The 24,319-nt window shown below is 38.5% G+C and overlaps 1 protein-coding gene across 1 annotated transcript in view; it reads left to right on the top strand.

Annotated features, from left to right (window-relative positions):
• The window catches only part of OCA2 (OCA2 melanosomal transmembrane protein), a 171,804-nt gene that overhangs the window by 28,393 nt on the left and 119,092 nt on the right, over positions 1 to 24,319 (top strand). Inside the window, exons 6-8 of the mRNA XM_054219851.1 lie at positions 8,248 to 8,405; positions 10,069 to 10,151; positions 10,511 to 10,664. Coding sequence (XP_054075826.1) covers positions 8,248 to 8,405; positions 10,069 to 10,151; positions 10,511 to 10,664 — 395 coding nt within the window. The remainder of the gene's footprint in view (positions 1 to 8,247; positions 8,406 to 10,068; positions 10,152 to 10,510; positions 10,665 to 24,319) is intronic.

The following is a 24,319-nucleotide window of genomic DNA, read 5'->3' as shown; positions in this document are numbered from 1 at the left end:
AAATGTGAAAAGTCTTTGAGGGATGGGCATTCAGCTAGTAAACAAAAAAACCTTTTGCAAATAAACTACGTTTCTTGTTCCCACTATATTTCTAGTTTAATCAGTCTGGTCTGCAATCTTCTTGGCCCTTGTTTCAGTGATGTTAAAAGATGATTCACCTATAGGTATATTTCACAAGCCCCTGGAAGGTGTCCTGTTTGGAAAAGGTGTGGTAGGATTTAATTTTTGAAATGTGGACTTTTTCTATTTAACTGGGCGGTTCCATGGCTTTGAGCAGGGAGAGTCCATTTTAAATAGATTTGATTATTAGCATTCTCACTGTCACCAACAATGACACAATATAACACAATAATTAGTAGGGTAAATGAGAAAGAAAAGGTTAGTGCTTGAGGGCCATTAAAAGTTATGATTGCTTTTTGGAGAAAAACAAATGAACATTTAGTAGGACCAGTGGCAATTTCAACTGTAAACTCCCATCAGTATCCTGTTGACATCAATATTTTTGTCCTCCTTGAAACTGTTGTTGAAAGCTCCTATATATGTGTGGTGTTGAGCAGCACCAGGGCTGTCATGGCCCGGTCTGCTGAAGGAGGGTGTATTGCCACCCTCCTGACAAAGCAAGTCTTTGAGTTCAAGTTTTAGTCAACTGTCACGGCATAACTTGAGGATTTGCTCTCTTTCCACAGATCTTGTGTTGGAACCATAGCTGTTGCATTGTGCATGTTGACTCTGCAACCAGCTATTCCTTTTGCTCGTGTCAGGGAAATGCTGGTGGGACTGGGATTTGGGTACAAATGAGTGTTCCCATATTTCACATTTTACCTATCACATTAGGATGCTTTGAGCCAAATAGCTGTCAGACAGTCAGAATACAGCATTCCCCTTTCTTACTTAACAAACCTGAAGCTGAAGCTTCTTAGTTTGTGTCATGTGTGTTGAAAACTGAATGTTCTGTCACTGGACTGGGGAAAAGAGATCACTGGACTGGGGAAAAATATGAGAGGCAAGCAATCCAGGAAAGCTATGCTTCGTTTTCAAGGTGACCTGGTAATTCAAAAAGAAGGGTCAAGGAGAAAGGTTCGGAAAAAGCACAGGCAATTCTGAATGTCGTCTCACTGCTGCTGCCAGTCTTCATTTGTACAGAAGTAAGCTCACATGGTTGTCCACTTTGTTACATAGTGAAGAAAGTATTGACCTTTTTGGCTGGGCTTGGATAATGTTAATCATTGACACAGCAGTGTTGGAGATGTGATTTATGCCGGCTGACAGACTGTGGTATTCCTAGCGGATGTTAGGTGCTACTCTCTGAACGTCTACAAGAATTTCATGGTAGGCTGACAGGTGTGCTGCAGCAGTCCTTGTCACAAAACCCTTACATGTTATTACATGAGACTGCTTTGGGTGGAAAATAAGTCTCTTAGTTCATACGATGCCAAAGTATGCAAATGAACATTCTTTACTCATTCATTTCAATCACCTCATGCCTCAAAAGCTGTTAAGAAGTGTTGAATGGGTACTAACCACTATATACTTTTTTTTTTTAATTTGTTCCTCTCATTTCTATGTCTTTCCAGAAATGCCCATGCACATTGATGTGTGTGTTATGGATGTGTGCTCATGCATATAATGTGTCCGCATACACACTGAAAAATCAAAACAAAGTTTGACATTTTTTTCAAAAATAAATTTAGTGATCCCCTTTGGACTTCATATCTTTCGTTATCTTGGTGTCACTTAGATATTTGTGTTTTTTCTGTCACGCCTCGTAGAACTCAGGCTTGCCCAGAGGCAGGACTTTCTGTCTAGCTGCTGGGAGAGGCCACCATCTGCTGGTGTGGGGGTGACCTGCTTTTCATATGACATCTCTTCAGCACTTTTCCACTTGCTCTAGTTCCTCTTTGTTTATGTCTGCATGCCTTTATCTTTTGCTCAGGTTTACTCTAGCTGTTTTTCTTCTCATTATCTTCTTTTTTATTAGCCTACTTGTATCTCCCTTTGCTTTCCCCATCCCCATGGAGACAAACCTGGCATGTAGCACTGAGGTGTGTTGGCTGCAGTTTCTGAAAACAACATCTTGCCTCCTGTGAATTAATAGAAACTTTTTGAGTCTGTAAGGCTGTGTGGTTTTTTTTTTTTTTTAATACTGATTTCCCAATCGGCACCAGATACAAATTCAGTGGATTTAGTACAGTTTTTCAAAATAGTGGTAATATTGTTCCTTTTTGACAACACTTGAAATTTATTGGCTTATAAATTCTAGCAGTCAGCTCTCTAATACTAGAAAGAAGTAAGTTTATACTGAAGCCTGGCTAGGGGACTCTTTTTTGCAGGAAGCAAGATTCAATACCCCTATTGATGTAAATGTGTGAAGCATTTTCAGATCTTTTGCTCAAGGACTGTATGTTAAGTGGGAAGCATCAATAATTAATAAGATGATGTGCCTTTGGAAAGTGGGTTATAAAAATAGAGGAAGAGATATAGAGTCTGAATAAATTCCAGCATTTCTTAGTTTACTTACACGTACCTATTCTAAGACATGAACATTTTTATTTTATCTAACTGTTTGGTCATTCAAACCTTTAGGTGACTTCTCTCCATTAACTAGTTGACCAAAAAGTGAATGAGAAATATTCTTGTTCTTCTTCACAACTTACATAGGTTTTCAAACTTGAAGAATCTTCTGAAATGCTAAATATACTCTGTGTTTGTTCCTTCATTTCTAATAACTTCTGCCCTGATCTAAGCAAAATTTTAAATTTTTCTCCAGCATTGGAGAAACAGGCTGCTGGAGCAGAACTGTGCACTAACTTTTTGAATTGAGCAAGGCTTTATGAAATTAAAAAGTAATGGGGATTCATGGATACTACTAAGGAATTACGCAATCAAACTGTACAATACCTTGCTGTCTTTTAAAGAAGTGTTTGTCTCCCCGATACAGTGCCTTTTCTTCTTTCACTGTACCTGATATATTTATTGCTATTTCTACACTTCTCAGTAGTAGAAATAGTTTGTTTTTTTACAAGAAAAGTTAAATCTTCTTCCAGCGCATTTCTGTGCAATAGGTCTCACGCCTACCTTGTTGAGCTGTGAATTTCCATCTTTACTCAGACAAGTGTTTCTGTAACAATCTTGCTTGCTCTCAACCTCTGTACTTGTGCCAGTTCCTGTTATAGGTGAGGGAAAGTTAAATCAGTCTAGGTGAAGCAATTTTATTTTCCTTTTTCAGACTGATTGTCTGAACTTCCTTCTCTTGAACCTGAAACCTGATAATAACTGGGGAGTCGATCGTGAATTCTTTCTGAGTCTGGCCAAAGATCTTGCATTTTTATAAATATATTTTAAAGCCTTTCAGTCCTGATCTGATTGTTTGCTTTAAATGTTTGATATCCCCCAAAAGTAAAATTTTTGGAGCAAGGGCTGACATTTTGCAAGGTATATATTTGCACAGTACCCAGTGGGAAGAGTTCCTTACTCACTTGCTCTTTAAGTGCAAAACAAAACTTAATGAAAATACATCATCTCAAGTCATGGCTGATCAGGCCTCCGGTCAGTCCAAATCAGACAAAACCAGAGATATCAAATTGACTAGTCAGTGGCCATTTTCACTGACTTATCTCCTTCCTCAGTAGCTCTGAGGGTTTTTGTCGCACCCAGTCCAAGATTAAGATCTCAAATTCAGAAGGTAGAAGGTGTAGCTCAATAGCAATTATATGTTGAAATGTACTTCATAGGCTAGATTTCTCCTTTCATTTGTATTCAGTAGAACTATTCAGAACAATTCCACGTATGGAAGTTGATGGGGAGGCTCTAGACCAAGCAGACATAAGATGAGTGGAGGTGCTGAGCTTATTATCAAATTCCTCACTGAAGTTGCATGAGTTTGAATGATTGGTGCAACTGTGTTAACCATGGAGCAAGAAAAGGTCACTAGGAAAACTTGTAATCGTGCCATGACCATTAGTGACACTGAAAATCACCTTTCCCACTTCCTGAAACAGAGGTGTATATATATAAAGAAAGAAAGAAAGACTGTGAGGCAAAGATTATAGTCAGATTTTAGCAGTCTTTTCAGCTTCTATGGCAGTCCTAAAAATGTGCTCTTCTCCCATGGAGCATAAATTAACTTAATGAATTAAACAATTTCTCTAATCCCTTTAGTTCTTTTTCCCCTTTGATTTTTTTTCTTTTTAATTTTGTAACTCTAGTTCTCTACTGTCAGACATTCCTCTGTCATTTTTCCTTGCAGAACACATTTAAAAATTGTTTATGTTTGTTGATCCTGTTGGAAACATACTAAGCGTTTTGGCCTGCAGGCAATGCTCAAGCTGCTGAGTAGATGGATGAAGACCAGGACTATGTGTGAGGCAGGCAAAGAAGCAGAATCTCAAGGAATCAGTGAGAAAATGCTGTAGAAAATAGAGTTTATTAAGGACTCACAAAACTTCTAGAACTGATGGAGCACAGAGAGAAAGGAGGGATCCAGTGTTGACAAAAATGGAACCAGATTGCTGACACTACTAAATCAAAAAAATAGTTACAGAGCATTCTTCAGATGGGGAAACCAATAGGTATAGAAAAGCATGTGGTTCAACTTGGTATATTGTGAAGCGATGCTGTAAAAATAACCTCATAAGCTACAAACAGGGATAGAACATCAAAAGACAAAAGTGCGAAAAGTGGTGCAGAAATAACCCCAGTTAAGGACAACATAGAAAAACAGATGCTAAGACTAAGGCAAAATGCCTTCTTTAAAATGGAAATATCCTAGAGAATCTAGCATGGGTGACCTGGTCATAAATCAGGATCAATAGTATATAAGCCCCTCAGAAACTCGGTAAAAAATAATCAATAGACATAGTATTCTCAAGGTACATTTTACAGTAGGCAGAGTAGGTTGATACATGTAGATGTTAAAGAAAGCATAAAGTCATCCATCTACATGCAAATATAACAGAGAAACTTTGTCAATCACAGCTTTTCAGCTGGCTCTGTACACACTGAATTGATGGCACGATGGAGGGTAGAGCAGGGACTCAGTATTTAGAGAGTGATTCATCTCAGCTACACCTGAGTTAGTCATCCCAGGCTCTCTTTATAGTTAATAGAGAGAACTGATGCCTCTCATGAGTGATTCCTCTCATCTTTGTGTGGTAGTCTAAAACGAAGCAACGAATTCCATCTTGAAAGCACCCTCCTTTCACTGATTTTAAGGGAGTAACTGACTCAGAGGTCCAGAGTACAGAAGTATAAACTGTGGTGAATGAATACCAACTGAAGTGTTCAGCCACTGCATCCCATTCTGTCACGTTGTCTACGTAAGCTACAAAAAGGTGAAGTGGCGTGAGGTGACTCTCGCACACCTCTCAATACCCTCTAGGAGCAGCTAGTCAGAAAACCGAGATGAGAAAAAACAGCTCTCGGTTTAGCTCTGAGCAGTGGACCCGGTCTGGTGCCAGAGGTAAATACAGACAGCCCCTGTGTAATGGTGCACAAAGCATACACAAACCCAAATCCCTTGACAGGATAATTCACAGCAGTAATATAATTTCAAGAATGGAACTGCATAAAAATGAGGCAGCTTAGCTGAAGTGAAATAAAAAATAACAGCTCTGGCTGTAAATCTTGTCAGGGAGATTTTTTGCTTTAAAGACACACACTGGAGGCCACATTACAAAAAAAGTTCAGAAAAGACAAAAAGTCCTAGCATGGTTAAGATGCAGAATAAAAGGGGATATTAGAAGTAAAAAGATCATTTTTCCAAAAGTTAGTCACATCTGAATGATTAAAATATAGAGGAAATCACATTCTGGCAATTTAAGGGAAACTGAAACCCAAGATAAGGCACAACAAAAAATATTCTGAAGAGCAGCTTGATGAAAAAAAATCCTACTTTGATTCATATAAGCATGGCTGAAGTTTTCTCCTGGTTTATTTTGATTTCACCTTTCATAAAGGCTGTGATCTGCTGCAGTCTAACAATGGAATTATGACAGACTCTCTAGATATTGTTTGGAGAAAGATAACTCTGATGGGATTTCAAAGCCTCAGTGCAGACCAGCGAAGGATGTTCAGTTCTACTTCCAATCAAAGGAGAAGCTGTTTTGCTAGGGCTCCTTCCGATGGTTTTATACGTGCACAGAAAGGAATGGAAAAACACCTTAAGTATCCTCATCTTTATAGGAAAAGAAGGAAGGAACCACTCTTCTTGAAAATAAGGTGTCGTTTTTTCCCCCTTTAATTTTAAGCGTCCTTTATAATAGTTCCTGAATGTGTCATCTAGGTAATTACAGGATTTATTTTAAAAGTATTGCTTAAAAGGAAGCTGCCATAATTATACACACCTGAAGCTTTTCAAGACATAAATTACTGGCTACACTCCTAATAAAAGGCAGACCATCAAGAGGTGTCCCAAATCACTGGGTTAATGACTTTAGGTCAGCAGGCCTTTTAGAAGGTATAATTACTGTCTCTAGATAAAGGTATAGCTATAGTTCCAGTTGAGATTAATATTATGTATTAATTAGGACACAGAAAACTGTGATGCCAAATCACGCTTAAAACCTTCAGAACCACAAGAGAACTGAAGTAATTTGTATTTATACTTGCTAAGGGCTGTGTGTGTAAATTCTCCTGACTGGAACTGGTCTCCTGACTTGTTGCATCTGAGGTTTTTTTGTTTGGTTGTTTTGTTTTTTGTTTTTTTTTTTAATCCTTTCTTGTGCACTTCCTTTAAGCAAATAGGTGTTTGGGAGGTTCATTCTTAATGAATGGCATGTGAGTGTTTGCTCTGCTCGCTATGCTAAGCAGGGTGACATTTATATTACTTTGCAATGTATTGGCTGCTTGCCTGCCGCTAGATCTGCTAAAGAGATCTGTGAGAGACATCTCTTTTGTAGATCCAGTTGTCCTGCTGGGAATGTGGGCAGATGCAACTACTCTTTTAAAGATGAAGAACCCCTGCATAATGTCACAAAGCTTTCCCCATTGGAGACTGGGTGGCCTTACCAGGGCTCGCTGGGAAGCAGGGCACAGCATGGCCCTTAGTCCCTTCTAACTATACTGTGTTTTTTCTTCTCCTGCTAAAAACTTTGAGTTCTGTGGGCAACAAAATGTCTTTCTGAGAAAATCCTTCTGGTAGGTATATCATCTTGTATGGGTTTTTTTGCAACAGACTCACTCTTTGTAGTGTGCTCAATTAAATGTCAGATGTTAAAACCATTAAGATACTCAAGCATGTGATTAAGTCACATGATTTCGACGGAACATATATATGTAAAATCAAGTCTCTTCTCTTAGGATTTTTTTTGTGGGTGTGTGTGTTGGTGATGCCTTAGCTTTCTATTTGGTCATAGATAGGAGCAAACCAATTACAATATTGCTCTATTATAGCAACAAATGGATTATGAAGAGTTTAAAAGCTCAGGCTTTCCCCCTTCCCCTAACCCACAGCCGTGCTTCTTTCTCAACCGTGCCAGAAGTGGACTGTCACAATACTAAGTTTAAATAGTTCTACATGTATTGGGACAAATAGAGCCACACTGCCAAGGGATTTGTAGGTCATGGTTGGCTGATTTCTCAATTATATTAGACTAGGGATGCAGTTTGACCACACCTCATGCTAGATATCCAAGAGGGAAAGAAAGAAAAAGTAGATGAAGGAGCTGGAGGAGAAACAGTCTGTGAGTACATCAACTGAGAGGAGCTTGAAAATGTCTTTCAGATGTTTGAAAATTTGTGAGTAAAATTTTGACCAAAAAGCATATCCCCTGGCATGAATAGAAAGTTGATTCTGATTTAGTTTTCCCCGTGGTTAGAGCGACCATAGTGTTTTCCCCAGTACGAATTCTGTGATGTTCAAATTGCTGAGCTGATGATGCAGCCTTTCATCTAGTACGAGCACTTATAGAGCTTTACTTCTCTGTCTCTCTATTTCCATATGCTATTTTTGAGCTTTGGTACACCTACAGCGTCAGCTGAAAGCACTGATGATCTCAAAAGTCACTAGGAAAGGACAGACGTATTTGTTCTGAACCTGTAACTCCTGTTTCCTCAGGAAACCTGGCCCAAACAGCGTTACTTGGTGAGGAAGTAAACATCCATTTTGTTCTTTTCATAGTTTCTTAATAATTTTAGCTGAAGAATGCTTTTTTCAATATAAGTTGATTAATCTGTACTTTTTTCCCTGGAATTTGTACAGCCTATATTAATTTTTACTGGAAAATTACACCTTAACAACTTGATTAACAGCTATGAATCTGACTGATTTTCGTGATTCTCCTCTGTTGAAATTAGACATAGGAGGCCCATTTGCAGCAGATGTAGCTGATCAGCAAGCAGACGAATACATTGTAGTACAAATCAGCCAGACTGAAGACGCTGGAACAAGGAGGAGACGCCAGCAGCAGGTGATGGTCTTTAAATTTTCTTTCACTTTTTCTGAGATGTGTTTTATCACTTATATTTCCATCACCGTTGCGTGGATTACGTGGTCGTGCTTTTCCTTGCTGTGAAGTGTGTCAACTTCAGCATTAGAAAACTTATTCTAATAAGAGTAAAGTTACATTTTCTTTTGTCTTTATAAGACTTCCTTCAGCTTCCTATATTAAAATTTTGTAAAACCTATGCCCCTTGACTGACACTTAGTGTGGGATTTTTTGTTTTTAAAATTGGCAACATTTCAAAAGTTGTCTTGGAAGGAAGAAACAAGTGCGAAGTGCCTTTTTGCACTCAGTGAAATACATTTTCACATTTTGTTGTAAATTATTTTCTCAAACATGTGTCACATTTATTGGCTTTATTTGTCTTAAGGCTTTCTCATTGTTGATGTTTTTTGTAACACGTTCCTGCTTCTCTCTCCCAGAGAAGTCGGTGAAGGAGGGTCTTTTGCAGCCTGTCATGTATATCACTGAAAAATGAAAATAAGCTTCATCATTTAATAAATAGCATTGACATACAAACAACTCCCTCTCATTCTGTATATGTGACAGGGTGGCCTGCCTCCACCAGTGACAGCACAGCTGAACCATGCCAACAGTGTTCCTGCTTACACCCAATCTCATAGTCTACAGCAAAACATTAGTCCCATTACCTCAGCATGGCAAACAATTCCGTACTGGCAATCACTCTCTTAAACTACCCACCCCCGTGATGAGGAGGCTGCTGTAACCTGTGCTGCTGGCAGTGACCCCCAAGGAGCCTTTTCGTTGCTGTGGGGTAGCCAGAGCACAGTTGGCTGCAGCAGGCTGCGGTGCCAGCGGCGGTCCTGATGTGACCCAAGGAGCAGGTTGCCAAAATAACCTTCCCTGCCTGCATGCTCCTCAGCTGTTTCTCTGTCAGGTGTTCCAAGCTGACTGATTAAGATGTTTGGTTTTTTTTTCACTTTGTAGCATACAGGGTTAGGACCGGCTAAGGATTTAGGCTGCAATTAACCAAATTTCATGTTTTTTTAAGTACCTTTACTTTAAAAAAAGAGAGAATAGCTGTATTTACATTTAAAGAGTGTATCTGGCTAAACTTGCATGAATATCAGTGTGTAGTAATAGGCAAAGCTTCAGAAGGTGTTTTCTGAAGATTTTTTTTTTTTTTTTTTTTTTTTGCTAGAAGAGCGCCAAACAGGAATTCTGTTCCCTGAAATTCTACCATGTCCTCTTCATAATGTCTGGGGTTAGGACCTTGCTCCTGGGCCTCTCGTTGTCTGTACTTCCTATATGTTAGTTTTCTTCCCAGGCAGTCTTTGGGGGTGAACCATATTGTTGTCTCTCAGCCTGGCTGCCATGTGCTCTTTATAGTCAATACAGGAAGCGTGATTTGGCATCACTGCTCTGGAACACCTCCTAGAGATGTCTCTCACTTCATTCATTGAGTGAGGGGATGAGGATGAGTTTGCTCCAATCTGAGCTCCTGTAACATACCTAACCAGATGGAATTAATTTAGGCTGATGTCTGCTATGTCCTGTCCACAAAAAGTTCTCCAAAATGCACAGATTGAACAAAATGTAAACTCACAGATCAGAGACATAGTGCTTTCACTGACTTTTATTAATATTGCTAAATGTGACTCTCTTGCAGGTGGTATACAACTGGTCTCTACCCTTAAGTTCAAGAAGAAATCAGCAAATCATCACGACTAGAACCTTTCAGATACCAAACAGGTTGGCTAAGAGACTGGGAAATGATCCATTGAACTATTAGTTTACATGGACTTGCCTACATAGGAGTAGATAATGTTTTAAAAATAATCTATCACTACCTGTTTCAGAGGGGCAGGAAAGGATGATTTCTCATTGCTGCTTAAATGGATTTACAAGGCTGGTTTGTACTTGAGTTACTTTACAAACTATACTATTTAGGGGGATAGAGTGAAAATATTTGAAAACTTGATTGCAATTGTAAAAATATAATACACATACATACATTTAAAGATACTCAATATAAAATGCATATAGTAATGCATAAATAAAACTAATCATATTTCATTCCATAAGTAATCAAAACTTCTTTCTTTAACCAGAGGCGCCGTCTTCATAAACATTCAAGCTTTCCTACAGGAGCCTGGAAGCGTACCTCTCTCCATGAAGCATCAGTACCTTCATGCAAACATAGAGGCACAAGTAACAATTGCGTCCATCATTTTAGTAGGTGTCTACGTGCTGATCATATTGGAAGTAAGTCATGTTTTGTCTTTGATTCCCCCCCACCCTGTCCTTATGTTGTAAACGGAGCACAAGGAAGGGTTTCATTCTTGGGCTTTAATATACTTTTAAAGTGTGCATATGAATCCTTGCTGTACCATCGGTGTTACTAATGGCATGAACAAGATATGTGCAAGGAAATTTTTTTGAATTGTAACTGATTTTGGTAAGTAATATTAATATTACAGTAATCTTGCGTGTTTTTCTATTAGGCCCTATTAGTGTTTTAATATTTTAACAGGATTATAGTTTGTCTGTGAGAGTGAAAATAAGTCTGGGCTATAAAAGGTGTGAAAAATTTTATTTTAAAAACAATTACTTTAAAAATGGGTAAAAGAAAAAAAAAAGCTTTGGTTATTCCCTTCTCTAAGGCACCTCAACCTATGAATGTAGTGTACTCTTCAAAGGTTAAACTGAGCACACTTTAATGAGTGGCATTTAGAAATTCTTTTACTGCATCATTTAAAGAGGAAATGGAGTCTGAGTTAACATGAAGTCAAGGGACAGGGAACTTTAAATATCTATTGCAACTTCGTTCCAAAGCCTTGAGTTATGAAACCCAACAAAAATGCCTTGCATGAGCAGTACAGATGGAAAACATGTCAGAAATAGCACAGGGCTCCAATTGATTTCTTTGAACTGAAAACTATTCCTGTCTGATTATCTTGAAATAAAGAACAGATATGGGGCGGGGTAACAGTTTGGGGTTTTTTTTAATTCCTGTGAGCAGCCACACTGTCAATGAATTCTCTAAATTAAATCACACACCAATTTACACCAGAACGGAACAAAGAAGGGAATCAAATAAAGTCTACAAGGTCCTCCATAATTAATATGTCCAGTATGCTCATTTTTCTTCCATATCCCTTGCATATTTTAAGCTTTTCATCCTGTTACCCATTAAAAAGGTAGGATAGTTGAACACTTTCTAACCGAATATCAGTAGTGGACGCATACAACATGACAGATTCTTTAGACATTTAGATTACATCGTTCAGCATTGGTGATTTATTTATGAAGCTAAAACTGCCTCTACGTACTTTATAAATGAGCAAAGAGATATAATATTAAGTGTGGAGAGGGACTGAACTATATTTTACTATAAATATATGTAGGTATGTAGCACAGAACCAAAATAATCTTTTAAATGCAGTTTCATCTAAAAACAAAAATTGCAATACTTGAACAATTGAAAAAGCAACAGGTTTTTAATGTATGTAATGGCTGAGGTTTCGTGTTTGCGTCCTAGAAAGCTACTTTGGAACAATTCATGTGTCAAATGAAAAAAAGGCTTAAAACTGAAAAGCAGAGCCAAGGATTTCTCCTGTTGTTTCTAAGAAAAAGCTTCAGAATAACTCATTAGCTTATTGTTTCCGTGAAAAGAGCAAGAAAAAATTTCTGTTGTTGGCAGAAAAATTATTTCTGCAAATTCAAAGGTAGAAATACATATTTATAAATAAACTTTTTTGAATTTTAAAATGTGGAAAGTCACCTATTGCATCATGATGTTTACTGTTTTCTCCATAGCATTTATGGGAATGACAAATGTTACAACCAGAGTAAATTTTAAACTATAAATATATAAGCTGTCAATAACTATCAAAGAAAAAAATTTGGCTGTTGTTTTGTACCCTCACGGATGTCTTGCAAGAGAGGGATGTTAATATTGTTAGAATATGTAATAACGGCTTACCTTATATTCAGTATGTTTAACTTTAGTGCCTGAAGTCCCGCTTTCTCAACACATTGCACTCTCTATTCCATTAGCAGTTATCACTGTTAGAAAAATCAATTGGTGTTGCTGTAGGAGCGATCTCTCATAGATTTTCATTTTCAGTGTTGCTGCTCCCCTTCTTTTATCAGTCTTTATTGTAGTTTCCCGTGTTTTATTCATTATCGTTGGCAATGCAGGCTCAACTTTAGACTGTGTGGACACCCAAATAAGTTTTAGAGCTGTATTTTAGCATGTTTTCTTTTAATGGTGAAGAAAGAGGAAGTATTTTATCTGCTTCAACTCACAATAGCAACCCGAAGGTGTGCTTCTTGCTCCTCCTGCACAGCCTTTTTCCCCAAACATGAACTGTAGATCTTGTGCCCACAACTTCCTCAACCCCATGGTCCTCATCTTTTGATCCTTCCTTCCCCTTCTCCACTTGCCCTTTGCTACCTTAGTCAGTGGGGAGCGATCAGAAGAACAGGCTGCAAGAGCTTCTGCCTCCTGCAGATACGGATGACGGAAAAAGCTGATGAAATAAGAGGTTCCAGTTGGAAAATGAAGTGCATTTACTGTAAACTGTCATGTTCTCCAAACTTGTGCCGCTGTAATGACACAGGGTAAATTCTGCTTTGAGGCAGCTGTTTGCCTCTATGTTGGCGTCAAATTTTCAGGAGGTCAGTATATGTCAAGAACCAATCCCTGGTGGTGGAGAAGTCTTACCATCTCAAGTTCTTCAAAAAACACATTAAGCTGTTGAAGCTCGTTTCTTCAGGCATTTATTTTAAGTATTGTTTCTTTTGAAACTGATTACGTGTTACGTATTCATAGAATACAAATATGTTTCTGGTAAAAGAATATGCCTCTTTTTCCTCTTTCATTTTTGATGATTTCTTTTTTTGTGCTTACCACAAATATGAATATTTTCTTACTTCACTATCCTACTCTGACCCTTGAAATTTTGGTATATTACTTTTAATCTTTTTAGATGCACTTCTCGTTTAGATTTTCTGTTTGAAATCTGTGGGCCTTTTTTTTTCCCCCGCCATGTAATCATTCTTTTCTTCAGTAACTTGACATTCATTCTCCTGAAATTGATTTTTTTTCTTCAAATATTGATCAGTTGCCTCTTTGCATTTCAGTCTTCTGTTCCCTCTCCTTCTCCCAGAGGAGAAAGGAGAAAAAAAAATCTACTTCTTGTGATATTTTTGAATTAATCTAATCTGTACTGTTTTATAGGCTTGTTGAAAACAATGAAGTATTTCATTTTGTTCTTGGAAGCCTACACTGCACAGGAAATTAAAACAAGTGTATGTTAAAAAAATCCACCAAACACCTGTGCCAGGTTTAACATTGTTGATCTCAGCTCTGCTGTCTGACCCTTTAGGATTACTGATGAACATAGGTAAGATGGGCTACAGGTATGTTTTCACGTTGGCCTACAGGGACCTGTGATGTAAAGTGCTGATGTAGAGAGTTCTAAGCTGATGTTGCTGTACTAAACTAGTTCACTATTTATTTCAGGATAGGCTCTTTCTAGTTTTGATCCTCAAAATGTGTAGCCTCTTCTGATTGAGATCTTGAAAAAAAACTTCAAACAAAAAAAATCTTAGAAAATTTAATTTTTACACTTTTCTGCTCCAAACATCTTTGTTCTTTCAGATAAGAGTGTGTTTTGTCTTTTGCCTTCTTTGATTTCCATTCTTTTTGCATCAAAGCCTTTTCCTATGTATAGGACTAAAGTGACTTTTTACAGCCCCTTCACTCAGATTCAATAAGCAGTGGCATATGGTTATTTCTGGTGGTACAGCATAGTCAAGAAAAGGTGTGGATAAAATCTCATTGTTCACTCTTTGCAATACAGTAAGATATCTTAAGTTTCTTTCCAGGGTAACCAGTGTATTATCCCATTCTCTGTGTACACAAATATAGACAAAAGGGATGAAATCAATCTGCCTGTCTATATCTTAAAATATCTGTTAGTATTATAAAGTTTTATTGGTATTTAGAAAAGTTTCTTGAGTTGATAAAGCTCTTATTAATAATTATTAACTGCGTATTTGCAGCTGTGTTGGAGCTGCGTTAATTAGAAATATGTAATTATGGGGGGAATGTTAAATATCTATTATTAAAGGACAAAGCTCATTAATTTGAATGAATTAATGTGTGCACTTGTCCAATATTTTCCTTTAATAATTTATTCATTTTGTGTTGTGGGTTAAAATGGAGTGCTAGCTGCTTACAATACTTCAATGAGCCAGCAGAAATAAATATGAAGGTAATGGCCTTTTTAAAGCTATTTCATAAGACATTTTATTTAGTCAGGAGAAAAGGACGAATAACATTTATTTTATTAAATTAAAAAGAAAATAAAAGAGATACCAGTAGCACATCAAATGGCAAAAGGTGATACCTGCAAGTATCAGAAATTCTGTGAGAGACTCCACAGGGCTTGTTTTATCACAGGAGCTATCATTTAGTTTCATATCCTGTCTTGTAGGTAGCCCTAAGAAAAATCTTGCCAGAATCTTTCAAATGGCATTTTAATGATCTGACATATTGAATAACATCTACATGTCTTTATTTCTCCTTAAAACACAAATACTTGAAAGTGGCCTTAAAAAAATACTTGAATCTGGCCTTAAAAACTCTAGCTTCTTACTAGCATGAAGCATGGGCTTATAATCACAATTTTTATTACTTTAATGGAAATGGAGAGGGTCAGTTTCTCTCCATATTACTTTTCTATTATTAACTAGCTTAAATTATGAATAAACATCCCTTACGCTTAATTTCTTTAACTCAAAGCAGAGTGATTTTTAATAGCATCTAACCAGCAGAAATTAGCTGCAGAGAGCCAAACTTTTATGTGGTTCAGTCTGACATTTTTTGTAGCACTGTGGGCTGGTTGCACTACTGTTTCCTCCCAGGAAGCATTTTTACAAATGAAATAAGGTGTTTGTTGTTACTGCTGTCTATGCTTACACGGTCCAGTTTTTGCTTATTTCCAGTAATGAGGCGATTTATTTGCACAGGGAAAATTATGCTTCAGAGAGGGAATAGGAAACAGAAGAAATATGCACTGGTGTAGGAAACATAATACTAAGTGATGGCAATAGGCTAATCTTCAGGGATAATTTTTCTGACGAGGAAAGACACAGAAACCAGTGATCAGCTTACTCAGCATGGTTTCTCACTTCCCATCCATTCTCATATTGATCTGTCTTTCAATACAGACAGAGTAGAGTGTGGATTAGAGCGTTCCCACCTCCACATATATCCTGCGAAAAGATTGGTAGTAAAGGGACAGAAGAAAATCCATAGCCTTTATTGGAAAAGGTGGTGTAAAAAAGAAAATTGTAGCTGCATTTCTACCCGGCCTTTGTGGGAAAGAATATTCCTGCTGATATTCTTTCCAGCCCTGCAAGAATGGAAAAATTGTGGAGAGGAATTAAAACACTGCTGTAGGAGTTGGTGGAAAATTAGGGACAGATTATCAGAACAAACCCAAATCCTCTACGGTGAAGAGTCTGAGCCATACTTCACTGGGCAAGAATAAAAGTTTGCCCCCATCTGCCCTCCTGTCTGGAGGTGAGAGGGAGTAAAAGAGCCCAAGATCGGGCCAGAGCAGGAAAGCCAGTGCCCCTGGATGTGCTGGCCAGCTTCCAGCAGGGCAAGGATGCTCTCCTGCAGACTTTTGTTTCATTGAATTGTTTAGGTTGGAAGGGACCTTTCAGATCATCCAGTCCAACCATCAATCTAACACTGACAAAACCACCACTAAACCACATCCCTAAGCAGCACATCTACACGTCTTTTAAGTACCTTCAGGAATGGTGATTCCACCACTTCCCTGGGCAGCCTGTTCCAATGCTTGAGAACCCTCTCAGTGTAGAAATTTTTCCTGATATCCAATCTAAACCTCCCCCGGCACAACTTGAGGCCATTTCCTGTTGTCCTATCGCTTGTAACTTGGGAGAAGTGACCGACCCCCACCTCTCTGGTCTCGACCAGGGGAGAGAGAAAACTGCCTTGATATTGTCTTGGTTCTCTGCAGTGTTTTACAGTGAGGTAGAAATGGAGCCAAGAAGTAGGGCCTGGAGAGTGAACTTCCCAGCCTGAGGGAGAAATAATAAATTTTGTAACTCTGGGGGCTGTACAGAACCTGAATCCAGTGTAGTGAAACCTAAACCATAAAATCCAGTAGAAAAACTTAGCTTGAAGAAAAATCCAGCTCTCTCTAGAGCAGGCTAGCTGCATCCTTCCTTGGTAGCATGCGGTTGTGGGTCTGGTTTGGAGTCCCCATAACCCTGAAGCACCATTACCATTCAAAAGTCTACTCTTTTTGTTCTCTTTTTTTTCTTCCCCCTTCTCTTCCTCAGATGAAAATGTGCAATATAATGAGGGCAGTCTTGCAGTCCCCACAAATAATGCTTTTAGGATATAAACTGAGGGTGTGCATTTGGAATGGTATCAAGGCATGTGGAGCAGATGGAGGCAGCAAGGCCTGCTGAGATAGGTGCTGGAGGACTGGATTGAACAAGGGGATCCAGACATGGGGTGGATCCATCCGTCCTGTCCCCCAAAGTGAAATATTCACCAAACAGTACCCTAGATGGTTCTCCCAGAGAGAACAGCCTGTGACTAAACTAGCAATTAAGCAGTATGGACTATCAAGGCTTGTGGTCATTCCCTGCCTTCCTCTGATATAGGAGAAGGGTGTGACCTCTGTGCGTTTTGATCTTTGTGTGTTTTGAGAGGCTCAAAGTGACTTTAAGGCTGCTGTGCAGGAGCCTTACAACTTGGTTCTTAGGAGGAGTGTTGGATCAGTACCCCTGAGGTGCCAGGATTTCTACCACTTGGGTAGAGCAGAGCCACTGCCACCAATGAGGAGCCTCCAACAGGACAGAGCCAGCACCAGTCAGATAAAATACAGTCATTTTTACCTGCTGTAACTGCAACAAAGGAAACAAAGTGCTGTAAGACAAGGACAGGATAAGTTTAAATTAAAATAAAAACACAGTATAATAGCAAGCAAAATCCTGAGCTGGATCCCAGCTTGATATAACAACGGTTTTGTATTATTAATCTAAAATGAATATTTATTTTACACTGACTATTGCCTGTCTAATTGTTAGATCTATTTTGTACAAGTCTGGCTCTGCTCTGAATATGTGTGCTTTAAGGAAAAACATCTTCTTTTGGGTGCTGTAGTACTTCTGCAGTATGTAAATTTGCCTTAATTAAGAACTTAATAGGAAAAAATTGCCACTGGATGGTGCTGCTTGCTATTCTAAGGACTTGATAGGATTGTCTGCTTTAAAAGATGTTGTCATCCAGGCTCCGCTTTTTGCAGAATGCTATTTTTTGAAATAATAGGAGTCATATTTTCAACACTAAGTGTAAAAACTAATTTCCAAATGTCCATTTTCTATTTTCTATTGCCTTTTAAAACTATTTTTGAACTGTATTTTGTTCAATTTGTGAAAGACTGTCAAGCACAAGTGCGTTGCCCTGCCTTGCATACTGTGTATGTTGTGGGTTGTTTTTTTCCTTTCTGTTTGAGACAGGCAATAGAACATTAAATTAGCTTAATTGAATGCTGCTGTTCAGCTTCTACCCTGCCTACGGCAACCAGAGGGGTAGAGAGCCATGAAGTCTTAAAAATTTAACAAGGTGTTAGAACAAACATACACTTCTAATGCACACAAACAGGGACAAGAACCACTAAGCTTCTTTTGAGGCCTCAAATGATGTCTTCCTTCAGCAAGAGCAGGGGCAAAATTGGATAAACAAACATGAGAGAGTGTACGGGACAGGCTTGGAGGGAGATGCGATGGCATGATCTAAAGAGGTAAAAAATATAGAGAAGAAAACTGGAGTGAGAAAGAGAGGAGATGTCAGGGATGAAAGACTCTCCAGAGGAACTGCTGGCTAGAGAAGAGAGCTCCCTGTAAAGGTAGTGCAAGTGCTGCGGTTCGCCGTGCTGTTCATAGTGCATGGCTGTAATTCTATATGGTTTTATTATCCTAATATTAAAAGAAGGCTGACAAAGATTCACACAGGGAAAGTAAAATAGGTTTGCCCCTTACTTTTGTGATTTGCTCCCTGTACTAGAAATTCACAATCTCGTTAGTCTTGAGGATGCCAAGGTAACGGGAAATACAGATGGGGGCATCTTCTTCAGTTTCAGAAAATGTTCTGAAACTCCAAATATAATAAATGTCTTGCAGTCCCCATGAATAATGCTTTTAGGACACAAAACCAAGGGTGTCCATCAGGAATGGTATGAAGGCATGTGGAGTAGATAGACGCAGCAAAGCTTGCTGAGATAGGTGCTGGAGGACTGGACTGAAAAGCATCTTGCAAAAGGGTTTTGCAAGACTGAAATCTTGTTGCCAGGCCAGCCCGTAGATATACAATGGCCTTGATCATGTCAGCCCACAGTAGCAGTCTGGTTTTCATCTTCTAGGTAGCAACATTAGTCCTTTATTGGCTCATGTCCAGATGTCTCTACTTTAGTTATATCGCAAATGTTTTTTGTAGCTAAAATATTACAGGAGTGAGGTGCCTTGTCACATAAGAATCCTGTCTTTCCACAGGGCTTTGCTTTCTGTTAATCTGACCTGACTCAAGGCCCTGAATTACAGAACGTCAGCTCATTTATCTCTGTGTACCTCTGTCCAATTTCACATTAAGAAAAAACTCCAAATTCCTAGCAAATAAAAAGACTCACTTTTAAAATTTGACTCTGAGGGGCTCTCAGACTATCAGATGTTACTGGATATCCCCCTTCTGGTGTTTCCTGGAGGTGTGTAAGAATAATCTTCTTACATTGGAGCCATCCGAGCAGGTAGAGGCTGGAAAACATCTACCTGTGGCTGTAATGATATAGGTAGGACAGACTCCTCTTTTTTGTATGAATCTGACAGAAATATTTACTATGTATGATGCTATACCTTTTTATCCCTAGTTCTCATTAGCAATATTCTGAGGTGGGAGGTTATTTTCAAAACCAGACTCAACTTAGAAGTCAAGGAGTCATTTCAACCCTCGTCATACAGGAATAAACCCTCTTCTGGATCCTATGGCCACCATCTGTACAAATGCTGTTTCCCTCTTTCCTTCCTGGCTCCATACTCTTTTCTTCAGCTTTGCTTTTCCCCCAAGTTTCCAAGGTATGAAAATATAAGGGTTTCAATAATCTTATTCATCTCATACAGTAAAAATATATTTATCCTCCCATAATTTGAGGGCTACCCTGAACCAGTTCATTCAATGTCCCATACCAGCAGGAGGCTTTAGCCCATCCAGTTTTCTCTACAAACTGCAAGCAGTGATGTCTCTGAGGAAGAAAGCTCACAGACAGTGAAAAGATTGCAAATTGTGCAAATTGTTCATTAAAAGTCTTTGATAGAGCTATGGAGTGACAAATGCCTTTGCAGAATCTAGACTCGGCTTATAGATTTTCTATATGGAAAAGGGAAATGAAGTAATTAGATAATTTAGTCACAGAAAATAATTTGATCTCCTTATATCTCCCTTGCTCCTTCTATGCATTGTGTTTTACGTATAGAAAGAGTAGATGTCAGCTGGTGAAACTTAATGTAGTTACTTATAGAATTTCAGGGCTCTCTTTCCTAGACAAAACTCCCAAGATATCCCTACCTTGTATTTCTTAGCCTGTTCAGTCAACATACCGTAGGAGTAAAAGTGAACTAACACAGGCGTTAACTTGTTTTAGATACCATGTAGTATTACTTTTAATCACCTTCTATTTCAGATAATCATCTTGTGTAGTGCCATCCTATATTTTGAAACACTGCATTAAGCAGTGGCAAATTGCTGCCTTCTGTGCCTTTCCCCAAGGCAGGGTTGTTTATATCATGACTTTCTCCACTGACATTGAATCAGAACAAGTAATTTGGCACAGTACCTGAGTGAAAATGGATATTCTAGCAGAATGCCATAGATGGGTGCTTTCATACCTTGGGTTTCTATAGGTGTTCTTCAGGAGTTACATAGTTTGCTGTAGAATCTAATGTTTCTATTTAAAAAACCCCGAGTCTCTGAGGGTTGGGAATTTGTCAGTAAAAAGAGCTTATTGAATGTACACCGAATGTTATTTTCACAGAGTTACAGGGATCAGCCATTTATTGTGTGATTAATAAGAATACATGCTAATACTAAAATATTCAGTTAATGTTTCCAAGTCCACAGACCGCTCCACTTTGTCTTTCTAACTGATCTTGGGCACATATTTAATGCATATGGTAGCGCTATTATACTGAATCACCACTGAATTCTTGTAAAAATGAGTAAATTCTTGGTCCAGGGGTTTTGTTTATTTTTTTCAAGCAAGGTATACTTATGTGTAATGGTGTTGTTTTGACGTATTTTGACTTACAAAAATGAGGTCAGTAATAAGATTTTATAAAAATGTAACCTAAAGGCTTATTTTATGATTTGTGCGGCTGCGTGTATAGAATACATACAGACAGTGTTCTAATCTGCAGAGGAAGATATAAATAGCTTGTGTCACTCATTTTTGTGAAGTTTGTAGTCACTCTGAGATCCTTGATGCACATCATCTTTCAGCAGCTGTACCCTACATGCTTGCCCCAAGAGCTGCTTTAGTCCATCCGTGAATACTGCATCGGTATAAGTCATACTTCCTAAACTATGTCAAGCAACTCCCCTTTGTTTCATTAAAATCCCTACAGAATATACTTGCTATTGCTTAACTAAGTAATTCTAAGGCAATTAATTTTCTGTTATTATTAATTTTGCACTAGCTATTGAAACGCATCCCTTGTAAGGGGCTCTCATGTGCCTGGAGGGGTGCTCCGTAGCTGTAGAAGCTGCAGAACTGCTTCTGCAGAGCTCCTGTAGGGAGCAAACTGAGGGGAGGGCAAAGGGGAGGAAGAAAAGCATTAGCTGCAGACACCAGCTGAAGGGGAGGTATGTGGCTATGCCTTCACTAACTGGTACTAGTTAAAAGGTCTCTTTAATCATAGAATCATAAAATCGTCTAGGTTGGACCTTTATGATCATCGAGTCCAAATGTCAACCTAACACTGACAAAACCACCACTAAACCACGTCCCTAAGCAGCACATCTACATGTCTTTTAAATACCTTTAGGGATGGCGATTCCACCACTTCCCTGGGCAGCCTGTTCCAATGTTTGATAATCCTTTTGGTGAAGAAATTTTTCTTGATAATCAACCTAGTATCTAAACCTCCCTTGGCCTAACTTGAGGCCATTTCCTCTTGTCCTATTGCATAAAGAAAATCAAGAAATTCCTTTTTTGCTGCTGTAATCTCATCTGTACCTGACTATATCCTGTATTTCTAGTCTATTGGTTTATATTCTGTCCAAATTGTGCAATTTGCCAGAAGCAAAGCAAATTCTCATGAATGGAGAATTTGATGCCATTCGGCTTTGAAGTGGATCTACTGCAGGGCAGAGTTCAATGTATTGCAAGGCTTTGTTGACCCTTGTTTTCTAATATAAGCCCAAATTTTCATTTATATTGCTTGACAGAGTTAGGAAAAATTACCTAAATTAGCCAAATTGCCATTGTTTTTCTACAAATTTCAGTTTTGATTTCAGCTTCTGATGTCAGTTTCAGGCTTTGGTGCTAATTTTCCAAACCATAAGTGGATCAAATACGTGTAATGTGAGAGACTGAAGTTTTGCCTGTATCCTGCTAAAACAGCTGGAATAGTTCAAGGCAACTAAACTAAAATTTATAAAGTATGTGACAGAAATTATAAGATAATCTCCATCAAGGGATCTGAGTAAGGAACACATTTCCAGAGGCAGTCAGGCTAATACTGTCTTGATTATCTTTAGGAAAAACAAGCTCTTTGTATTTGAAAAAACCCTCTTCCACTGCTGAGGATATCTTCTTTTAACCCAATAAACCTTTATTAAAACATAAAAAGGAATAGATATAAAGCGTAAGGTCAGAAAAAAAGGTATCCTAGAGCAAATTTTACTCCCCTTCTCTCCCTCCCTGTCCCCAGAAAAATAAAGAATCAAACCAGACACTTTTTATGAAGTCTAAGAGGGATTTGGCTGTTGATTTTATAGGGAAGGCCTCAGCTACTCTGGAGGCAGGTGGGAAATGCATAAAACCCATATGTAGACATAGGCTTGGGAATAACTGCCTCCTGTTGAAATGTAGCAATGCTGCCACTCTATCAAATGAAAATTAATTTCTCAGTAAAAGAAGCAGTTTAACGCAACAGGCTTCAGTGGAGAAAAAATGGACAAGAAATGAATTGAGGCTGCATTTGAAGCTTTACATTAAAGTCACTGACAGTCATCTTTCAACTGCCATTTATCACTTATAAAGAAGGACTTGTGGAAATCAAATATTTGGTATGATGTATCATTTATCAAATATCTTCAGAAGCACATTTTGGAAATATGCATGCCCTGGATTTCAGCTGGGAAATGTATGCTCTGAAATAGCATACAGGTCACCATTCAATTGGCTTCTAAATAATTTCCTTTTACCTCCTGGAGCACTGTACAAGGTAGTGTTTGGAATTTTGAATTCTTTTTATAATGATGCTATTGCAGTGTACCAAAAGATTTGATGAACTCTGTGCAAACATTCCAAAGCACTTTCAGATAGATGAAATTTAAATCTGGAGAAGGTCTAGGTTGCTAAATCCAGCTTGCATTATAGCTCCAGAAATGTATATTTTTAATTAATATCAAGCACAAAGACTGGTGGCATAAATGACTTGGGTTGCTTTAATTTCTTAGCTTATAATTAACTCCTGAAATGAGTATGGAAGCCACCATACAGATGGTGTATTCGGCACGTTTTATTTACCACACAGCAGGAAATCATAAGACAAACTTTCTACAGATAATCATGAAACAAAATCGCTATAGCAGTTTTTTTCTAATCTTTTCCATTTCTGAATTGACCCCATAGCACGACCCTATGATGTTGTTATCACCGTACCTACATTGTTGATGTTATTTTTAATAGCTCCTGCTGTTGCAGCTTTGGGTGTTTTCATTACTTATATAAAATTCTGCAAATATCCCTTCCCTTTTTTGAAATCTTTTCAGCTGTCAGCCTAGAGATCTCCTGTATCAGTGGGCTCTATGACTGAGTCACGCATTGTAAAGAGTGAAATCTGGGCTGCATTGTTTCAGTAGCAGTTTGTATTGAGATAACTGTCCCTTTGTAAAAGGCAGGCACTATCCTTTGCTGTTTCATTAAATCAGAACTGCTAGGCATTCTTCAGACAGAAATAAAGATGGTGTTGGTGTTGATGGTGAAGATGCCCCTTCTGTGAAGAGATGAAAAGGTTTGTAGTTGGTTTGAGAGGTGGGGAGCTCTATCATGCAAACTGATAGACTAGAAGTTCTGTATCTTCCTCCTCTGTTCTGTCTTTCTTGTCTCAATGGCCGTTGCTTGTTTTTTTCAAGAAACCTTTCTGGGAAATGAGGCAAGGAACTTTTATAATAAATGTGCTAGAGTGTGCTAAAACTGACTGAATCATTGGAATGCAGGGATCCAATTGTGGCATGAAAGAAATGAGTGAGGAGAAAATAAGAGGTGACTGGCATGTGGCTTTGACAGAGAGGATGGGAGCATGTGAGGAGGTGTTTTTGTGCAAGAGGGTGGAAATGGAAATAAATGTCTGAGTTGCTTCAGGAGGCCATAACCACTTATCTCTGACACCAGAAGCCTACTCGCAGTGGCTGGATTGACCAGCGCTTGGGGCCGTAGCCCTGGACTTACTACCTGAGTTTGGTCGCCCTTGCTACTGAAGTAACTTTTGGCCCATCATTTCCTTCTGCTTCTGTTCCTAGCTTGTAAAATGAAAACTCTACCCAGTCAGGCTGATGCAGCCAACCCAAATTTGTGATCTTATAGGCA

This window comes from Rissa tridactyla, chromosome 1 (assembly GCF_028500815.1).
Source record: "Rissa tridactyla isolate bRisTri1 chromosome 1, bRisTri1.patW.cur.20221130, whole genome shotgun sequence".
Classification (NCBI taxonomy): Eukaryota; Metazoa; Chordata; class Aves; order Charadriiformes; family Laridae; genus Rissa; species Rissa tridactyla.
The sequence above is the reverse complement of the archived record's forward strand: the minus strand, read 5'-3'. Positions and strand labels throughout refer to the sequence as shown.